The sequence below is a fragment of the Loxodonta africana genome, chromosome 2, assembly GCF_030014295.1.
Source record: "Loxodonta africana isolate mLoxAfr1 chromosome 2, mLoxAfr1.hap2, whole genome shotgun sequence".
Lineage (NCBI taxonomy): Eukaryota > Metazoa > Chordata > Mammalia > Proboscidea > Elephantidae > Loxodonta > Loxodonta africana.
In genome coordinates, this window is record NC_087343.1 from 189,517,274 (window position 1) to 189,539,667 (window position 22,394).

Below are 22,394 nucleotides of genomic sequence, written 5' to 3' on the forward strand. Positions count from 1 at the left end.
ATTGGTATTGGCCATTTTGAATTGGACAATCACATGGACTATTATTCCAGGAATGACAAAGTGAAGAGGAATGGTGTCACACTCATCATCAAAAAAACATTTCAAGATCTATCCTGAAGTACAATGCCCTCAGTGATAGGATAACATCCATATGCCTACAAAGAAGACCAGTTTATATGATTATCATTCAAATTTACACACTGAACACTAATGCCAAAGGTGAAGAAATTGAAGATTTTTATCAACTTCTGCAGTTTGAAATTGATCAAACATGCAATCAAGATGCATTGATAATTACTGGTAATTAGAATGCAAAAGTTGGAAACAAGGATTAAAAAAAAGGAAAATATAGCCTTGGTGAAAGAAACAACGCTGGAGACTGCATGATAGAATTTTGCAAGACAATGCTTATTCATTGCAGCTATGTTTTTTCAACATAAATTGTGACTATTTTTTTTTTTTATACTTATGGACCTTGCTGGATGGAATGCACAGGAATCAAATCTACATCTGTGTAAAGAGATGATGGAGAAGCTCAATACCAGCAGTCAGAACAAGGCCAGGGCCGACTGTGGAAGAGACCATCAATCGCACACATGCAAATACAAATTGAAGCTGAAGAAAAAATTTAAAAAAGCCCATGAGAGCAAAAATATGAGCTTGAGTATATCCCACTTGAATTTGAAGACTATTTCAAGAATAGATTTGACACATTGAACACTAATGACCAAAGACCAGACAAGTTGTGGGATGACATCAAGGACATCATACATGAACAAAGCTAAAGGTCATTAAAACGACAGGAAAGAAAGAAAAGACCAAAATGGATGTCAGAAGAGACTCTGAAAGTTGCTCTTGAATGTACAGCAGCTAAAACGAATGGCAGAAATGATGACGTAGAAGAGCTAAACAGAAAAATTTCAAATGGCAGCTCAGGAAGACAAAGTGAAGTATTATAATGAAACGTGCAAAGACCTGGAGTTAGAAAACCAAAAGGGAAAAACATGCTTGGCATTTCTCAAGCTAAAAGAACTGAAGAAAAATTTCAAGCCTTGAGTTCTAATTTTGAAGGATTCTATGGGGAAAATATTAAATGATGCAGGAAGCATCAAAAGAAGATGAAAGGAATACACAGTCACTGTACCAAAAAGAATCGGTACATGTTCAACCATTTCAGGAGGTAGCATATGATCAAGAACCAATGGTATTGAAGGAAGAAGTCCAAGCTGCACTGAAGGCATTGGCAAAAAAAACAAGTCTCCAGGCATTGTTGGAATACCAATTGAGATGTTTCAACAAATGGATACAGTGCTAGAAGTGGTCACTCATCTATGCCCAGAAATTGGGAGGACAGCTACCTGGCCAACAGACTGGAAGAGATCCATATTTGTGCCCATTCCAAAGAAAGGTGATCCAACACAATGCAGAAATTATTGAGCAACATCATTAATATCACATGCAAGTAAAATTTTGCTGGAGATTATTGAAGAGTAGTTGCAGCAAAACATTAATAGGGAACTACCAGAAATTCAAGCTGGATTCAGAAGAGGGTGGGGAACAAAGGATATCATTGCTGATGTCAGATGGATCTTGGCTAAAAGCAGAGAATACCGAAAAGATTTTTACCTGTGCTTTATTGACTGTGCAAAGGCATTCAACTGTGTGGATCATAGCAAATTATGGATAACATTGTGAAGAATGACAATTCCAGAATACTTAACTGTGCTCATGAGGAACCTGTACAAAGACCAAGAGGCAATCATTTGAACAGAACAAGGGGATACTTCATGGTTTAAAACCAGGAAAGGTGTGTCATGGTTGTATCCTTTCATCATACTTATTCAATCTGTATGCTGAACAAATAATCCGAGAAGCTGGACTATAGGAAAAAGATCGAGGCATCGGGTTGGAGGAAGACTCATTAACACCCTGCAATATGCCGATGACACAGCCTTGCTTGCTGAAAGTGAAGAGGACTTGAAGCACTTACTGCTGAAGATCAAAGACTATAGCCTTCAGTATGGATAATGCCTCAACATAAAGAAACATCCTCACAACTGGACCAATAAGCAACATCATGATAAACAAAGAAAAAATTAAAGTTTTAAAGGATTTCATTTACTTGGATCCACAATCAACACGCATAGAAGCCGCAGCCAAGAAATCAAAGGATGTATATATTGCATTGGGCAAATCTGCTGCAGAAGACCTTAAAGTGTTTAAAGGCAGTCACTTTGAGGACTAAGAGGTGACTTACTCAAGCCATGATATTTTCAATCACCTCATAAGTATGTGTTATGGACTGAATTGTGTCCCCCCAAAATGTGTATCAACTTGGCTGGGCCATGATTTCTAGTACTGTGTGGTTGTCCACTATTTTATGATACGTGATTATTGTACGTGTTGTAAATCCTAACCTCTATGATGTTAACGAGGCAAGATTACAGCAGTTATGTTAATGAGGCAGGACACAATCTACAAGATTAGGTTGTGTCTTGAGTCAATCTCTTTTGGGATGTAAAATAGTGAAGTAAGGATAGAGGAGAGAGACCTTAAAACACTGAGAAAAAAGTTGCAGGAGCAGAGTATGTTTTTTGCACCTGGTCTCCCTGAGCTAAGAAGCTCCTCGAACAGGGGAAGATTGATGACAAAGACCTTCTCCCAGAGCCAAGAGAGGGAGAAAGCCTTCCCCTAGAGGTGGCACCCTGAATTCGGACTTTTAGCCTCATAAACTGTGACAGAATAAATTTGTTTGTTAAAGCCATCCATTTGTGATGTTTTTGTTATAGCAGCAGTAGAACTAAGACAGTTACATGAAAGCCGGACAATGAATAAGGAAGACGGAAGAAGAATTGATGCATTTGAATTACAGTGTTGGCAAGGAATATTGAATATACCATGGAATGCCAGAAGAACGAACAAATCTGTCTTAGAAGACATACAGCCAGGATGCTCCTTAGAAGAGAGGAAGGCAAGCCTTTCTGTCAAGTATTTTGGACACATTCTCAGGAGGGATCAGTCCCTGGAGAAGGACATCTCTCTTCATATATAAGAGGGTCAGTGAAAGAGAGGAAGACCCTCAACGAGATGAAATGACAATGGCTGCAACAACGGACTCAATCATAGCAATGATTGTGAGGATGGCACAGGACCTGAGGATGGCGCAGGACTTGGCAGTGTTTTGTTTCGTTGTACAGTCACTGAGTTGGAACCAACTTGATGGCACCTAACAACTATGCAAACACTTTTATTCCATTAATTAACAACTGGTACTTGGCAATGTATAATAGCTAATTTTTCCAACCAGATTGTAAGTTTTTGGAGAAAAGGTGATAGAGGCATCGCTATCACTATTTGTGTACCTCATCTTCTTAAATTTAGTTTGATGTGCTGAGGTAAAACAGTTAATGCGGGGACTCTCAAAAGGCACCAGCGCCTGGGAGCTTTGAGTCCTCAGTGTTTGTCAAGGTGTAGATTAAGATGCTAATTCCCAAAATTATTCCCACAGATTATAATTAAGGTTTATGCATTTCTTACAAGTCATCTGCTGTATTTAGGAATGCTAAAGACTAAGAACCGCACTGCTTCAGGGACAGGACCAATATAACCCTCCGACCCTTTCTAGAACGATGTTGCATTAGACTTGCAGCTAGAGAACCAGTTCGATCTCACCATTTCATGCGTTTGGGTAAGAAAAAAGCTTCTGCCTCAAAGGGCCTTTGTGGAACCATATTGTGAATACACAGCCCTTTGAAAACCTTCTCTGTCTGAAGAAATCACCCAGACATGGTCCCTCGTGGCTCATAGGTAGAAGACTGACTCAGACTCCTTTTGGTATTATACCGACATAAAGATGAGGGACTCCAACTTTAGAGAGGTTTCCTCAATAAGGAAAGAGCTATAAAATATAAAAACACAGGCGATGAAGTCTGGCCAGTAGCTCAATCTTTTCTCACCGACTAAATTCAAAAATAATAATACGTAGTTTTCTCTGTCTTTGGCACCGGAAGCTTTAACTTTGGAAAAACAATTAACTCCAAGCCCAGGCCTTCAGGTATGCCAAAAATCCTGGTTAAGTCTCTGTGTGGAGGCCTGCGGGACACGAGGCAGTAGAGAAAGAAGGACGGAGACTCTCTCTGGTTCATTTACAATCGTCTCATCCTCCTTTAAGTAAAAGAGCTAAGCTTTACTCGTCGCCATTTTGCAGGGTGGGCTGCGCAAGCTCTTGGTGCAAGGCCTGCGCGCCTGAGCGGGAGAAGACGTGGTAGAGCAGGAGGTGGGGAGCGCGCGCAACAAGGAGAAACTACGCGTGCGCACAAGCGGCGGCGGCAGCGCCGGGGTATGAATGCGCGTGCTCGGTGGGAGCCCGCGAAGTACCTGGAGAAGGTGGGGGCGAGATACAACACAGTAGGGTTGAAGGGCGCTTGCGCTAGAGAGCGACCGCACGGGGAGGGGGACTCCGGAGCACGCGCGCGGAGGCGGGATTTGGGCAGCTCTCGCGAGACTTTATGGGACCCTATATATATGTGCAGAGGGCTCTCGTCCTTTCCCTGGTGTGATTCCGTCCTGCGCGGCTGTTTTAGGCAGCTGTGGTGGTTTCTCTCCGTCCTCCTCTCCTACCTAAGCGCGTTCCACCACCTCATGGAAGATTCGATGGACATGGACATGAGCCCCCTGAGGCCCCAAAACTATCTTTTCGGTAACTGTTGGAGGGGCTTGGAGACTTGCCGAGCAGGGCCTGGTGGCTGGGTGGGGGGAGGGGGGCGAGAATCCGACTGAGGCCTGGGTAGTGGAGAAAGCTGAGCAGGCTCGAGTCCTGAGGGCGTGGGAAGCGAAGTGCCGGCACCTCAGGGATGAGGAGTAAGGAGGCTGATGCCGGCGTTTGGGAGAGCCAGCGGCCTGAGGGGGTGGAAAGGAGGGGCGTGAGCGGTCCTAGGCCTGGGTCCGGAGGCAGCGTAGAACCGGCCGGCTGGAAGTGCGGCCTTGCCTGGGGTACGCGGTAGGTCACCGAACGTGTTTTTTTAATTTTTTTTAATTGAGTACAGGTGTCTGCATTTGTAGGGCTGGCACCTTTGCTGCTGAGCTCGGGTTTGTTGGTCCAGGAGGTCGTGTGGGTTTATGTGAGGCATGGAGGAGAGGGGCAGCCTGGCGTTGAGGGCTACGCCCGATCCTCCGGCCCATAGGTCTCATTCCCGTGCTGTAGTACTGAGCCTCGGGCTGGCCTCGTCGGCCAGTTACGGGGGGAGGGGAGGCGCGGTGGGGCGTGTGGAGCCCGCAACCGCTGGAAGCACGTGGCTGCCACGTGGTTGGATGAAGGCGGGGGTGTGGGCGCTACATCCGGGGCTGACCGCTGCCTGTCACCCGGAGCCTGGGATTCTGTGTTTTGAGTCTATTGGGCGGGAAATGTTGGGCGAAATGGCTGGTAGAGCCGGGATTTTGGATGTCTTTGTTCAGTGCTATACACCTGCGATGATGGTAGCGATCGTTTCTAGGGACTTTTTCCTGTTTCGCTGCGGTAGATGGAATTAGTCTCATTTGACGGGAGACAATTCTGGTGCTCGGGAAGTAGAGTGACAACCAAAATTATAGGTAAAAGCATACTGAATTTGAACCACGATTCGACCCCATAGGGTTTTGGGGGTTTGGGGTAGAGGAAGGCGGAGGCGGCCCCCTGTTTCATGGGTCCATACCAAAAACCAAACCCGTTGCCATCGAGTCGGTTACGATTCAGCGACGCTATAGGGCAGTAGAACTGCCCCATAGTTTCCAAGAAGCGTCTGGTGGATTTGAACTGCTGACCTTTTTGTTAGCCGTGGCTCTTAGAGGGTTTCCACTTCATGGGGCAAGTAGTTTTTATTTTAAAGGTGAGAACGTGCTGAGAGTTCAGTTTGGGTCAGTAGATAGAAGACTTGGGGCTGTTAATTTGTAATTCTATACCAGGGTTTGGAATTTTCCCCCTACTTATCCCCCTCCTTTCATTGCTCCCTCTTGCCCCCGCCCCCCCAATACTTCTGAAGGAGAGGGCTGTTGAGGTTTTCAGTCTCAGGAAACTCAGTTGCTGAAGCCTTTGCCTTGTGGCATATCCAAGATTTAGCTTAGGAGTAAGTGCAAATTCTGCCCCGAATTTTATTTCACTTAACTGTGCTGAAGTTTTATTGCGCAGTAACATTTACACATCTCTGTACCGGTATCTGTTAGATGGCAATTGAATGGAATTATTTTAAGTTAATTAAAACAGTTATTCATGGGATGGGAGTAGATAGATGCGTTAAGCATTCAAAGTATTAAGGCTTTATTCTTAGCCATTTTCGATAACTGACGTTTTTGATCAGTTTATATTGATCTTTTTGTGTTAATCCTTTCGTTTGGAAGCATCCTTAAAATAAATCGCAATATTGTTTAAACAAATTCTGAACATAATGTACCATACTCTTAGTTTGAGAACGACAGTAACTCTGGAATGTTATCCTGTTTGTGGTGTCTCCATTGTTGTTTGTGTAACCAGTCTCATTTCGAATTTGCCACTTTTCTTGGGAGTTCAGGCAGATAATTGCCTTTTTTTAAAAAGAATGGGAAGTAATCAGCATCGTACATTAGGTTTGACCTCAAATAGTAGTTTCAATTCCAAATTTACTAAATCTTGGGGCCAGTTTTTTTATCTGCAGAATGGGAGTGTCTCACAGTGTCATTAAGGAGGGAATGTGATAACGGGAAAGTGGAATTTATAAAGCTCTGTATGGGTGTTATTTGATGTTTATAGAAGCTTGTGTTCAGGGCACCCAAAATGATCATTCTGTATTGCTCTCTGGTAGTTAGCATAGTAAAATGTGAAAAACTACCTTTTTGGTTCCCCACACTTAGGTTTCAGTGTTACTTTTCTTTTGTTAGAGTTGCTTTTTTCTTCATCTACAGGTTGTGAACTAAAGGCTGACAAAGATTATCATTTTAAGGTGGATAATGATGAAAACGAGCACCAGTTATCTTTAAGAACGGTAATTGAACTTTCAGAATAAACTGTCCAGCTTTTTGGTTTAAGGTTTTTTATTTTGTTTCCCTAACTGCTTACAAGATGCTAGCATCTTTATAACCATCCAGAAAAACCAAACCCACTGCCATTTGGTCGATTCCAACTCCTAGTGATCCTATAGGACAGAGTAGAACTGCCCCCTAGGGATTCCAGGGCTGTGATCTTTATGGAAGCAGACTGCTGCATCTTTCTCTGGGGTGGATGGTGGGTTTGAACCACTGACCTTTTGGTTGGCAGCTGAGCTCTTTAAACACTGTGTCAGCAGGGTTGCTAGCATTTTTATAACCTGATTGAGTCGATTGTGACTCATAGCGACCCTGTAGAACAGTAGAATTGTCTCATAGGGTTTCCAAGGAGCGGCTGGTGCCCACCTTTTGGTTAGCAGCCAAACACTTAACTGCTGTGCCACCAGGGCAATCTTTTATGTTCCCCACAGAGACTAGCCTGCTGTCCGACTTGTAGGTGCTTGATAAATGTTTGTGAGGTGATGTATACTGTATGCATTTTTATTTCCTCTTACTTAGTATTTCCTCTTACTGAGTATGAGAAATTGGTTTGTCGGGTCAGTTGAAACTTAGATGTTGACGTTGTGCACAAATTGAGTCTTCTATCAGTGATAATAAAGCTTTATAATTGGTTTTATAAAAACTAAAATTTTGGGGAAGGGGTTTGTAAAATAGGTAGAACTTGAACTGTTTTTCTTATTCACAGGTCAGTTTAGGTGCTGGTGCAAAGGATGAATTGCACATTGTTGAAGCAGAGGCAATGAATTATGAAGGCAGCCCAATTAAAGTAACACTGGCAACTTTGAAAATGTCTGTACAGCCAACGGTAAGGGCACTTAAACTTCGCATTTTATGTCAAGGGCCAATTCTGTTGCGTTGAGGTAGGTGCCCTTTAGGTCATACCAAGAAGCTAGAAAGGGTTTTTTTTTTTTTTTTTAATTTGGCAGTTCGTTCTCCCAGTAGTTACTAGTCGTAGGATTAAATGATCAACTCTTAAACACGATAGTTACTGTTTGTTTTGTTACAGAGGTGTAAAAACTCTTTGGGGGTTCACTGGCTAGTTCATTTGGTTTTTGGGTCTTGTCTGTAACACTTGTTACATACAGACACTATTTGTAAGTCAGTTCTGAATAGGTTTTATAGCAAACATTTAGCCTTTTATTTTCTTCATTGTGTTTAGTGGTAAAGTTTCTTTCTTTTAGGTATCCCTTGGCGGCTTTGAAATAACGCCACCTGTGGTCTTACGGTTGAAGTGTGGCTCAGGGCCTGTGCATATTAGTGGACAGCACTTAGTAGGTATGTTGTTTATATATTATTGTGTTAAGTTTATTCTCTTTAATGCAGTTAGCTGATTCCAAATTTGAACTTTTTAAAGCGTGCGTATTCTGTGTATACAGTAGGTTCAATGTGAATTTGAGAGTCTGTTCTCATAATTAAAGCGTAGTAATTTGGTTTGGAATGAGCATTGGCTCCAACAATTCCTGTCCCCACTTGCTGTTTTTCTAGTAGAATTTGTTTTCATATATTCATAAATGCCCTCTTTTTCTGAGTTCTTGGTTTGTTGAGTTTTAGTACTAGCAAATAACTTTTTTTTAGCTGTGGAGGAAGATGCAGAATCAGATGATGAAGAGGATGAAGATGTGAAACTCTTGAGCATGTCAGGAAAGCGATCTGCCCCTGCAGCTGGTAACAAGGTTCCACAGGTATATATGTGTTCTTACTACAGATGTCTTATTCTGGCCTTAACTGATTAGGATCAGCTCTTGCTCATGAGCATATCTTTTTCTTTTAAGAAAAAAGTAAAACTTGCTGCTGATGAAGATGATGATGAGGAAGATGATGATGATGATGATGATGAAGAGTAAGTAGTATGCTCTTAGAAATTGACACAGTTGTATGTCGGGGGGAATTTTTTTGGAAAAAAGGTCATTGTGTAGAAATGAGTAAAGGGCAGGTGGTCAGTTTGAGTCAAATGTGTTAATTGGGCATTACTGGAACCGCGATCCTTTAAAATGCTGCTGCGTATTGTGAATCTTCAGAAGGGTGGATTATGCAGCATTTCCCAAGTATATTTGATGAGATATTTTTCTCCTGAGGAAGGTTTAGTGGACACAGTACATTGTCAAATGGACTGTGTGTAAGAAGGGGAGAATCTCACTGGATAGCTCCAGTTTATATTCGTTTGGTAAGTTGTCACTAAGGATTTTTTTTTCCCACCACAAAGGTTTTTTGTTTTGTATTTCTCTGTTGGTTCCTTCTTCATTGAGAAGGTAAGATTGTAAAAGGATATGAGATTTTCTTTGGGAATTAAAAATCTGGTTGCAGAGAAGAGTTGATGTGTTTATTAAACTAGATCAAGCTGTGACTGAAACAGCTAGCTACATTCAAACTTAGGAATAAAGTACTAATAGTATTTCATATACGTCACTGGCTTCTGATAAAGCAGATGTTGTTATTGTTGGGTGCCACTGAGTCAGTTTTTGACTTAGCAACCCCATGTGACAGAATTGAACTGTTCCATAGGATTTTGTAGGCTGTAATCTTTTGGAGCAGATTGCCAGTCTTTATTCTTGGAAAGCTCTTACTGACCTTTCAGTTTGCAGCTGAGCACCTAACTGGTTATGCCACAAGGGCTCCTAATAGACTGGATATTTCCGTTGACTTTTTAATTACCTGTGAACTTTGTTCCAGATTTCCCAGGTTGGTATATACATATTAAAAACATAATTCAAATAGAATCTTAAAGAAAGGCTGTGAGAGGCTATCAACTGTGGAAGTTAGGTTTTCTATAATCTCAGATAGTTGAGCTGGTCATTGTAAACCAAAAAAACCCCTTTGAGCATGACAGTGAGGGCAGAAAACAGGAAATGATTAAGTCAAATACTTAAAAATTCAGATTCCCTGTATATTAGACTTAAAAATAAACTCGATAGTGTTTGACAGTGATAATTCTAAGCATATTTATCATTAATAAGAATTGACATAATACACCCCAAAGAAGCATGACAGGTGGTCTAGGAACAGAAATGAGAAATCTGGATGGCATTGAGACTTGAATTTAACCTTTGGTGATTTTACTTCGGCAAAATTGACAAATGAATGTTCTGTAGTATATTTGCTGAGAATGGATACCATCACTTCCATCCAGTAAGGCTTCGAATTGGGAACTGACTGGTATCTTGACTCTGCTCTGGCTTTGGAAGATTTCATCTGTTTTAGAGAGAGAATTTCTGGGCAAATTTGCAGGGATAATTCTTGGTCTTAACCATGATCTAAGAGTTAGATCTTTGTACTTCGTGTCCCTTAAGTTAGACATTTACCTTTAATTGAGGTGTTGAATGAGAAATAAAAAGTATAGATGCAGGGGTGGATTACCCAATAAGCAAGGTAAGCACATTTAATGGGTGCCTTGAGGGAGACAGATCTTAGAAATGCCACTGGTGAGATGACAGAAGCCCCAAAATAAAAATGGCAATAAAACTGTGAAGTGATGCCTTAAGGTTGGTTTGTTGAAAGTTATTACATGGGAAATTTAAGTGTGGGGTCCCAGGATAAAAGGGAAATCAGTGGTCCTGTTTTGGGGATTGAAATGGCCTGGTGTGGGATTCATATTTGTTAAAACTGATGTAAAGATAAAATTTCTGGTACAGTGTTAAAGAAATCATTGTCTTCCTGTTTTTATATAGGGGAAGGCACATGCAAGGGTTGGGTTCTAATACCAAAATCTTGAAATAACAAAAGAAACCATTAAAAATGGCTTAAAGGACTGCATTTACATGTGTCTTTATGTGGGCATGTTCTCAGTTCTCTTGGGTATGTATGTAGGGGTAGAATTGCTAGGTCATATAGTAATTTTGTTAAATTTTGAGAACTGCCAGACTTTTCAAAAAGCCTGCATCATTTAACATTACTACCATCAGTATATAAAGGTGCTGATTTTTCCACATCCTCCAATGTTTGTTATCTGACTTTTTGACTCTAGTGGTTAGGATTTGGTGCTCATTGCCACAGCCTGAGCTCATTTTCCCATCAGGGAAAATGTTTTGGAAACCCTGGTGGCATAGTGGTTAAGTGCTACGGTTGCTAACGAAAGGGCCAGCAGTTTGAATCCACCGGGCATTCCTTGGAAACTCTGGGGCAGTTCTACCCTGTCCTGTAGGGTTGCTGTGAGTTGGAATTGACTCAACAGCAACGAGTTTGGTGTTTGGTATCCTAGTGGGGGTGAAGGAGTATCTTATTGTGGTTTTGATTATCCTTGCCTGGTGACATCATCTTTTTTCCTGTGCTTGTTGATCATTTATCTTTGGTTGGCAAATGTCTAAGCTTTTAATTTTCGTACAGTCTAGTTCATCTATTATTTTTTTCTTTTGTTACTTGTACTTTGGCGTCATCCCTTAAACCACTGTCTTAGTGCAAGATTACAAAGATTTACGTGTTTTTCTGAGAATTTTATAGTTTTAGCTCTTATACTTAGATCTTTGGTAAATTTGAGTTAATTTTTGATTACGATGTGATGTGAGTCCAGATTAATTTGTTTGCATGTCAGTATCCAGTTGTCCCAGCACCATTTGTTGAAGAGACAACTTCCGTATTGAATGGTCTTGGAACCCTTGTTGAAAATCAGTTACCGATGATGTATGGGTTTATTTCTGGACTCAGTTGTTTTGTTGATCTATATGTCTACCCTTAAGACCAGCATCTCACTGTCTAGATTGCTGTTGGTATGAGTAAGTTCTGAAATTAGGATGTGTGAATCCTCCAACTTTGTTGTTTTTCAAGATTGTTTCGGCTGTTCTGGGATCCTTATTTCTGTATCAATTTTAGGATCAGGTTGTCATTTTCTACTAAGTCATCCTGAGATTCTGATGGGTATTGCTTGAGTTTATAAATCAATTTGGAAAGTATTGCCATCTAAAGATTAAGTCTACTGTTACAACGTACTTAGATCTCTAATATCAACTCCAAATTTTTGAAAGGGCCTACTGCTTTGAGTGCCTAAACTTGTTCTAGCTGGGCTTTTTAGGTTTGTTGAATGCATTGAATCAGTAATAATGACTTTATTTCATTTGTAGTGATGATGATGATGATTTTGATGATGAAGAAACTGAAGAAAAAGTTCCAGTGAAGAAAGTAAGTAGATACAGTGTCACAAGGATCATTAGAAATGGTTGATACCAAAAATAATGGAAATTTTTGTCCTCTTTATTTGTTTCATAGTTAATGAAAGCGGGCTTGGAAAGATGAGGTGATAAAAAAAATTAGTTCTGTTTAGAGCTGTACTGAAAACTTCATTATAGTGGGAAATAATATATTTTCTACACATATGTGGCCTTCTCCCTTGGTTCTTTAGCCCTTTGCAGCCTTTTGTCAAAATGATTGTTTCATCTTAGCCTCACTGGTTTGGGGCAGTTTTATATGCCTTTTGTGTCAGGGGCATTAAGATTAATTTCTGATTACAGTCTGTACGAGATACTCCAGCCAAAAATGCACAAAAATCAAACCAGAATGGAAAAGACTCAAAACCATCAACACCAAGGTCAAAAGTAAGTGGCAACAAATACAGGTTTCATTTAAGTAGTCTGAGAAAAGTTAAAGATTCTATTGTGGAAGAATCTAGTCTGTCTGAAATTTGACAAGCTTTTGGATAGCACCTGTAATTAAACTGATGTCTTATAGACCTAAAGTGGGATTGTTGGAAATCATCATTCTAGGTAGATATAGGCTAGGTAGACAGCTACTGGAGTAGGGAAGGAAGCCAGTAGAAAGATTTTCATTGTAATGTAAAAGGTATGTATCAGCACAGAGCAGACATTCTAAAATTGACATAAATGCAAACCCAAATAATTCCTATTCCGTTAGAAAAGATTTTGGTAACAATTTAATTGTACAGATAAGCCTTTATAATAGCAACTTTTGTTTTATACTTGGTTTTATAAGGGGTGGATTTTATAGAACATTAAAAAAGTCCAGTTGGGGTTGGGTCTTTAGAACTTGTAAAGACCTTTTGAAATTCAAATTTTTTTTTCAGGGTCAAGAGTCTTTCAAAAAACAGGAAAAAACTCCTAAAACACCAAAAGGGCCTAGTTCTGTAGAAGACATTAAAGCAAAAATGCAAGCAAGTATAGAAAAGGTAAGCAAAATTTTTCTCAAACTAGATAGGTCTAACCCCCTTCCCACATTGTACTGTTTTGGGAGTTAGGTAAATAAGATTGTTTTGTATTTAACACCCTTTCATAGTGTGGGGCTTTTTTAAAAAATGTATTATAAAGATGTAACTAGTAAATTGCATACATTCATAATTCTGTGGCGATATTTTCGCATATCGTAAGTGAAGATACTTTATTTCTGTTATAGAAGAAATGTAAACACACTTACTGTAAGACATAACATCTGACCTTAGATGTTAAAATAAGATCAGTGAGAAAATACCCTCTTGGCACGTTTCTTCTGGTTGTTTAGTTGTGCTAGAGAACCAGCGGAGGGCACATGAGTCTTGTATAAAATTGCAAACAGCTAGAAGAGTAGATTAGTGCTTGACTTTATATAGTTAAAAAATATAACTCATGATCGAGTATAGTCTAAAGCATTTCCCAGCAAATTGAGTCATTTGTATTTGGCATTTACGTAAGGCATCACCAGTCAGTACAAGTGGTAGTGACTTGAATTTGAGTGACTATGTGTACATCTAGTCATTTTTCTTTAATGGTTGTAACATGAGAAGAGGATTAGCTCTTGTCTTACCTACTTAGTGGATTGGGAGACTGAAACTTAATAATAAAATTTAATGAACTCTGGACTTAGCAGAGTATGAAATTGGTCTGAATGCCTTAGAACACATTTGAGAGAAGCTTTAATTTTATGAATATTACTTTTACGTTGCAATGATTATGGTGAGGGAAAAGTGCTGCCTCCTTTCCCCATGTTTTTCCTGTGCTCTGTAGGCTCTACATTGCTTCAATAGATTTCCCTCCATTTTGCAGTGATGAGTGGGTTGGAAGACTGGCATTTTAGAAACAGAATGTATCTGTTTTTGCTTTATTCCCACTGTAAACCTTTTTAGCCTTCATGGTGTCATGCTTTATGTTACCCCTTGCATACAGTGCTAAAATGACATCTTTTGGATACGCCTCCCCTCCGTTTTAATATGGTCCTATCTCCTTGATTTAATTGCAGGCGCATTGAACAGTCCTGGGCACTACTGGTAAATTAAGCCCAAAGATGGGGAGAGGAAAAGGAGAGACAAATATAGTCCATACTGAGTATCATCAACAATCCAGACTGAAGTCTTCTATTTTAATCTCAATCCCCTTTCCTGATTTGCCACCCACCCACGCCCCTGGCAGGCTGGAAGCATTCTCACTCTTTTTCCCTAAAGCACTTCCTTTGACTGCTGTGATTTAGTGAGCCGTACTCTGCTGTCTGTTACTTGTGCGTTTACCATATCTCTTCCACCATGTTTTATAAACTTTGTATTCCCTAGCTGCTTAATAAATATTTGAATAAATCAAATAAGAATGTATGTGACAATAATTTAAAATGGAAATCGTCATAGTGAGGTTTATTTTCTAGGTGAAATAGGCAGTTAAATATCTTGTACCATATGTAATTCTTTCGTGCCGTGGTTACTTGAGCATTCTCATGCCTTCTCAAGTGTTTTTAAAATGCATAAAAAAATAGTATTTAGTGCACTAAATAAGATAATTTTAAAGTAGTGGCAAGTGTAAAGATTTTCGGATACTTGCGGTGTTTGTAACATTTTGAAAATACTTCATGACAAAGTCAGAGGTATCTCTGATACTGTGGATTGATGTCTACGTCCATAATTAAAGGAAATAACACGTTTTAGAGGTTCGTGAAAATGGAACTACTGCGTTTACTATAATTTTTCCCTACTCAACTTCATATACCTCACTGGATTGACATCCAGTTAGTACTCTGTTAGACCTAGGTTATTTATGAATATTATTGAGTATTCTTTTAATAATTATGGTCACTTGTGTATATGGTACTCAGAAGAGGTGCATGGTTGTTTTGTACTTGGTTCTGAGTGGTAATAAGACTTGTGTAAATTACACAGTGGGTTGGCAGCCAAGTTGTCATAGTTGAGTGCCTGTAGAATCTCAGGTGTACTTCCTAGAGTGGCTGGCTAGGGAGAATTTGAACTTTGAAAGACCTGGGTCATCATAAATTGCCCAGTATTCCAGGGTATTCCAGGGTCTAGAAAAGCTTCAGTATTCTTAAATTGTTGAAGAGACAGGGTTCTTGGAACAGCATGCAAACCTTTGAGGAACTTTTTAACTTGATAACGCTCAGAAAACAATATGTTTATATACTTACCCTTAATAATGATTTTGTCTCAATAGGGTGGTTCTCTTCCCAAAGTGGAAGCCAAATTCATCAATTATGTGAAGAATTGCTTCCGGATGACTGACCAGGAGGTAATCGAATTTTCTGGAGTTATGACCAAATCCAGATATTTTTCTCTGATTTATTACGATACTCTTTTTAGTCTATACATGTTGGCTTCTTTTGAAAGGCCCTAACCACAACGACGATACTTCGGGTTAAGTACATGGAAACGCTGAAGAATTTACCTGTCAGAGACTGGGAATATATCTTTTTTAGTACATTTTCTCCAGCTTTTGTATAGTTGGTAAATTATCTCTTGGTTACTAAGCCCAGCTCTATTTTTGGTACGATACTGGCTGAGGAAATGAGCTGTGGTTTTCTTTGCTGCTCCATTTAGCACCTTGGGCCAGTTTGGTCTTTGCTTTTTGCGGGTTGGTTGAGAAGACCATTTTCTCTGTAGATCTCATGAGAAGCCTGTTTTTCTGAAATCAACCTAAAGGGTAAAATCTAGAAGCCAAACTAATTATTATTCAATGTGTTAGCTTGATTGATCTGTTAACATTTTGTAATTCTCACACATAGATGAATTTTGTCAATAGAAGAATTAATTTTTACTGTGTTACTTGCAGTTCCCTCAGGTTGCTTAAAAAAAAAAAAAAGAAGCACGTTTCATTTCGCCAGAATTCCCTAAATGTCCTCTATTCATTTTTTTTCCTAATTACAAAAAATTGACAACTAGAGACATTTTTTTTCTACCATAGTAATTGGCTCTTAAATCATTTAAATGGCAGCATTACTTCAATTACAGTTCACAGATTCAAGTCTTCAGCGCTTTAACCTTTGCCAAGGGTTACTTGGGAACTCTGGTGGCATAGTGGTTAAGAGCTATAGCTGCTAACCCAAAGGCTGGCAGTTTGAATTGACCAGGCATTCCTTGGATACTGTATGTGGGCCGTTTTACTCTGTCCTTCAGGGTCGCTATGAGTCAGAATGGACTTGATGGCAACGGGTTTGGGTTTGTTTTTTTTTTTAAGGGCTACTTAAGAGTTTGGCCTTGTGAGAGACAGATGAAATGGCACAGCTGTGAGATTATAAAATTCAATTTTTTTTTGTGGTTGCTATTCTAATTTTGGTGTATATTTGAACCCCAATGTAAGTGTAAATTTTGTGAACTTTTCTGAGTAGTGGACATTAATTAAACAAAGTCCTTGGAAACTGCAGTGAACAATTCGTTCAGTATCAAAAGTAATGGAAAGTCAAATACAACCCAGTATAAATGTACAGCTCACTATAAAATGTATGATTTCAGGTAGTCCCAAAGAAAGTGATAACATTTTGATTAAGGAAAATTCAGGTGAATAATCATAGCAGAAGTTGCAGTGACCTTATTTTCTGAGTTGTTGTTCCCCATTAACATAAACTCACTGCCCGGTAAGTGTCTGTTGCCGTTGTCAATTTGATCCCATATAGACCTTAAAAGAACATAATTCTCAAGGCAGGATATTTCCTTGTTAAGCTGAACTATTATTTAGTTGTAAAGACTTTTAAAGTGATATTTTTGGTTTAAGGTTTAAAGATTGTTTCAGGGCAATAGTTTTCAGGGATTCATCAGGCCTTGATGACTGTAGAAAGACTGGGTTCCGAAATTTTGATGACATTCTTAATACTCCATCTAGTGAAGCCTACTTATTGTTAGTAGTTTTCAGAATCATGAGCCATAGCAAATTAAAAGAAGAGCAGACTTATCACTGAAGTCCTTCATTGCTTGAAGGAACATGTTGAATACTTTACAGAGTTGACCAAAAGCACCAAGGTTGTTCCTAAAAGGGGCTTTACTTAAGAACAGGAAAAGAAATTCCAACTTCAAGTGGGTAATTATTACCACACTTGCTGTGACCATCAATTGCTTATTTGCAAATTCAAGTTGAAGCTGAAGAAAATTGGAACAAGCCCACAAGAGCCAAAATACGACATAGAATGTGTCCAACCTGAATTTAGAGACCCATCTCAAGAATACATTTGAAGTATTGAACACTAATGACCGGAAGACCAGATGAGTTGTGGAATGACATCAAGGACATCATGCATGAAGAAAGCAAAAAGTTATTAAAAAGTCAGGAAAGAAAACACCAAAATGGATGTCAGAAGAGAGTCTGAACACAGAATAGCTAAAGCAAAAGGAAGAAAAGATGGAGTAACAGCTGGACAGAAGATTTTAAAGGGTAGCTTGAGAAGACAAAGTGAATTGTTATAATGAAATGTGTGAGGACCTGGAGATAGAAAACCAAAAGGGAAGAACACACTTGGAATTTCTCAAGCTGAAAGAACTGAAAAACTTAAAGCCTCAAGTTGCAATATTGAAGGATTCTTTGGCCAAAATATTGAACAATGCAGGAAGCATGAAAAGATGAAAGGGGAATACACAGTCACTGCACCAAAAAGAACTGGTCAACATTCACCCATTTCAGGAGGTAGCATATGATCAAGAACCAATGGTACTGAAGGAAGAGGCCTAAGCGAGGCCTAAGCTGCACTGAAAGCAATGGCAAAAAACAAGGCTCCAGGAATTGATGGGACTACCAATTGAGATGTTTCAGTAAATGGTTGGAATGCTGGAAGTGCTCGTTCGTCTGTGCCAAGAAGCTTGAAAGGTAGTTGCCTGGCCAGTCGACAGGAAGATACACGTATTTAGGTCTGTTCCAAAGAAAGGTGCTCTACCAGAATGTGGAAATTGTTATGAATAATATCAATATCATAAGTAAAATTTTGCTGAAGATCATTCAAAAGGGGTTCCAGGAGTACATCAACAGGGAACTAACTGCCAGAAATTCAAGCAACTGGCCCAGTAAGCAACATCAGGATAAACAGAAAATAAATGAAGTTGTAAAGGATTTCATTTTACTTGGGTCTATAATCACTGCCCATTAAGGTTGCAGTTAAGAAATTCAACACATCGCATTAGGCAAAGCTGTTGCAAAAGACGTCTTTAAAGTGTTCAAAAACAAAGATGTCACCTTGAAGAATGTGCACCTGACCCAAGCCATGGTGTTTTCAGTCACTTCATAATGCGTGCGAAAGCTGGATGATGAGTAAGGAAGACCAAAGAAGAATTGATACCTTTGAATTGTGTTGAAGAATATTGAATATACCATGGACTGCCAAAAGTATAACCAGAATGCTTCTTTAGAAGCGTGGATGGCGAGACTGTCTCTCAGATACTTTGGACATGTTATTGAGAGGGATCAGTCCCTGGAGGAGGACATCATGCTAGGTAGAATAGTCAGCAAAATAGAGGAAGACCCTCAAGGAGATGAATTGACACGGTGGCTGCAACAGTGGGTTCAAGCAAAACAATGATTGTGAGGATGGAGCAGGACCAGGCAGGGTTTTCGTTCTGTTGCACATAGGGTTGCTGTGAGTCAGAACAGCTATGACTGCCATTTGAAATGGATGAACTGTCACTGATGAAGAGGTGCAGTATAGTTCTGAAGCATGGAAAAACAGGTTAGTATGAAGCATGTTATGTGCTTCAGCAAAACAGATTTGAGAGCAAGTCTGCCATTAATAATCTGCCAGTACATGTTTGTTACACCAGCTCATAATGCCAGTGTTGAGTGACTTCTCATTAATGTTCAGTGGACAAAAGAATGAAATAAGTTGGATGGGACTATTGCAGAAGCTGTGATGCAGTACAAATGGAAGGTAGGTTGTAATTAAGGAATTTTATAAGCAGATTCTACAAAATAAGGAACTTGACGGGGTCTAAATTACATACTTAAAAAATTTTTCAGATGAAAAATCCTGCCTGGTAGGTGTCACACGAAGTCATTTTATTTTCACGTACATACGTATAGGTAATTAGAAATACTTACGCAGATGTACATATGTACTACACGTTATAAATAACAGAATGTCCAGATTTCCCTGTGTGTCGTCGTGTCATCTGTAGCCAAGTTGGAAACCTTGGTGGCGCAGTGGTTAAGAGCTACGGCTGCTAACAAAAGGTCGGCAGTTTGAATCCACCAGGCTGTCCTTGGAAACCCTAGGGGGGCAGTTCCACTTTGTCCTATAGTGTCCCCATGCGTCAGAATTGACTTAAGATGGCAACGGGTTTGGTTTTTTATTTGCTAAATCTGGCAATCCTAAAGTTGATCCAAGGGCAGATGAAGTTCACCAAATGTTGGCCAAATTCGTCTCCATCCTTGATAATCTTAACTAAAATCTTTAAGCTATTAAATGTATATTAGTATAATTGACTACTTACAAGGAACTGATTATCTGAATTTACAGTCTTGGAAATTATAATGTCTATATATTTATTTGCTGTCAGTTATTATCTAGAGTGCGAACCTTTTTGGTGGTAGAATGAAAAATAGCTATATTGTACTATGCAGAGAGACATGGTTTAATTTATTGACATCTATGCAATGTTGTGGTTCTTTAACCACATTTCTTTTTCTTTTTTTCCAGGCTATTCAGGATCTCTGGCAGTGGAGGAAGTCTCTTTAAAGAAAATAGTTTAAACTGTTTGTTAAAGTTTTCCGTCTTATTTCATTTCTGTAACAGTTGATATCTGGCTGTCCTTTTTATAATGCAGAGTGAGAACTTTCCCTACCGTGTCTGATACATGTTGTCCAGGTTCTTTTGCCAAGAATGTGTTGTCCAAGATGCCTGTTTAGTTTTTAAAAATGGAACTCCACCCTTTGCTTGGTTTTAAGTATGTATGGAATGTTTTGATAGGACATAGTAGTAGCAGTGGTCAGACAAATGGAAATGGTGGGGAGACAAAAAGTATACATGTGAAATAAACTCAGTATTTTAATAAAGTAGCACTGTTTCTCTTTCTATTTACTTCTTATCTACCCCCTTTATATTTTGCCAAAAAAATAAATGTACAGTTAAAACGATCAAATAATATCCCCAAAACCCAGTAGAAACAGTCCCTGCCCTATCCTCCAGACACTTCTCTCCAGAGTTAATCTGTGTAGCAGTTTTTCATTAATTTTATAAATATATTGGTCTTGTTTAAGATTGAGGATTTAGTGCTCATACATTCCCACCTCCTGATAATAATTACAGCGATGCAAATAAGTTTCCAAATACTCCATCAGACTTTTCTGCCTGGCATCCTCACTCGTAAAAAAAAATGTGGCATGTTAGTTTAGAGAGCATTCTCTCAGCCTGGGTTCCTCATCAGAATCGGAACAGAAAATTAATTCTGTGACTATTTCCTCAGTCACCCAAGAATATAGTACAGATTGGTGGTGGTAGTAAAATAAATTTTACTAAATTTTTACTATTTTCCTAAATAATATTTTAGATCTATGAGAGAATTTTATTGCATGCAGCTTGTGAGAACATTGAGGGGCAAATTCTTGGAACCCCTTTTTCTGTTCTACCTTGAACTGATTGTACAATGAGACTTCCAACACCCTGTTGAGATTCCCGTTCCCCTCGTTTGGGGTGTTAGTGTATCCTATAGTAAGTAGTTCTTTTAAAAAGTGTGTGTGGGGAAGTGTATTCTGAGTCCTTGCGTATCTGAAAATGTCTCAATTTTGATATAAGTCAATGCTAGTTTCTAGGCTAAATATATTACTCTGTTTCAAATGTATGCTTTTCCTGCCTAGACCTTTGCCTTTTTCATGTATTTTGTATGTGACCTGTTTTTCTGAGTGCTGATTAAGATTGCTTTGTCCTTGGTGTTCAAAAGTTTTAAAATGTGCCTTGGAAATAATCTTGTTCTGTGCCCTGGGTGGATTGTGGGTGTCCAGTTCTGGGCTGTTTTCCTGGGAGATTTAGTCTCATTTACTCCCATCCATTCTTGGGTCCTTGATTTTTGGATGTTTTTCCTCATTCCTTTTTGTTTTAAACGTCAAGGGAGAGAGATGATTTTTTTCTTTTTTCATTTATGTTATATTTTTAACCTCCAGGTGCTCTTGCTCTTCCTTGGTTTCTTAGGGATTAAAGTCTGAAGAAACTAGTCACTTTGAAGTGGTCTTGTCATTTCTCATCTCATGCATTGTTTACTCATTTTTCTTTCCCCCTACTGTTGTCGATGTGAGTAGGAATCGACTCGACGGCACTGGGTACTGGGTTGCTGTTACCTTATTTTAATCTTTCCGTAACTTGGGAGTGTGGTACTTGTTGATGGGGTTTATAGGTGCAGGCATTTTGATGGGAATATGCAGATGTTAGCCTTTTGATACCTGAGGCTCTCCAGAGGGGTAGCCTCATTTTGGAGGGTGGAGAAAAGGCTTGGGTGTCTCATCCCGGTTTCCAGATATGAGTGCCTCTGTTTCCTTAATTGATTAATCCGTTTCCTCTTTCCAGGATATCCGTCCTCATGGTCCCTGACTACGTATTTGAGTTACATTAAACCGTGCACTTACGACTGTCCATTTTTTTGTACATCTTAGTAGTAGTATGTACTACACACAATTTGTAGATGTCATATCTGTAAGTTGGTATCTAATGTTTCCAACCCCCAAAGACAAAGATCGGATTTATAAAGATGCTGATAATAAAAGGCAATAAAAAGAAAAAAGGTATTTGACTTATGTCAGAACCGATTTATGACGGAGTCGTTGTAATGGAGCCCCCCCCCCCCATTGTAAGTTGGACTAACTATACCTTTTATTTTAGTGGTGGGCTAAGGAGGAGATACTGTTTAATATTTGATCTGTTTTCTTTCACTGGAAAGTAACTCCATTTGAAAGGACATCATGTGTGTTTTTCTTTTTTTTTAATACTATTGTGTTTTAGGTGAAAGTTTACACAGCAAATTAGATTCGTATTCAACAATTCATACACAAATTGCGACATTGGTTACAATTACCTTCATGTGTCAGCACTGTCCATTTCTACCCTGCCTGCCACGTTTCAATCCATCCAGTTACCCTGCCCTTCCTTGCCTTCTCATCTTTGATTTTGTGTCAGTGTTGACAGTTTGTTCTCATATAGTTGATGGTTTAAAGGAGTGTTGTATTTTATGGATGAACCTATTTGGCTGAATG

The 22,394-nt window shown here is 39.3% G+C and overlaps 1 protein-coding gene across 1 annotated transcript; it reads left to right on the forward strand.

Moving 5' to 3' along the window:
- The first annotated feature begins 4,528 nt into the window (after positions 1 to 4,528).
- NPM1 (nucleophosmin 1) lies at positions 4,529 to 21,925 on the forward strand. The gene is given in 12 exon segments (XM_003404655.4): positions 4,529 to 4,699; positions 6,913 to 6,992; positions 7,739 to 7,858; positions 8,235 to 8,328; positions 8,629 to 8,735; positions 8,826 to 8,893; positions 12,105 to 12,162; positions 12,492 to 12,575; positions 13,061 to 13,162; positions 15,396 to 15,470; positions 19,852 to 19,864; positions 19,867 to 21,925. Coding segments are annotated over 12 exon segments (897 nt in total). The 5' UTR covers positions 4,529 to 4,641; the 3' UTR covers positions 19,905 to 21,925.
- Positions 21,926 to 22,394: the final 469 nt, after the last annotated feature.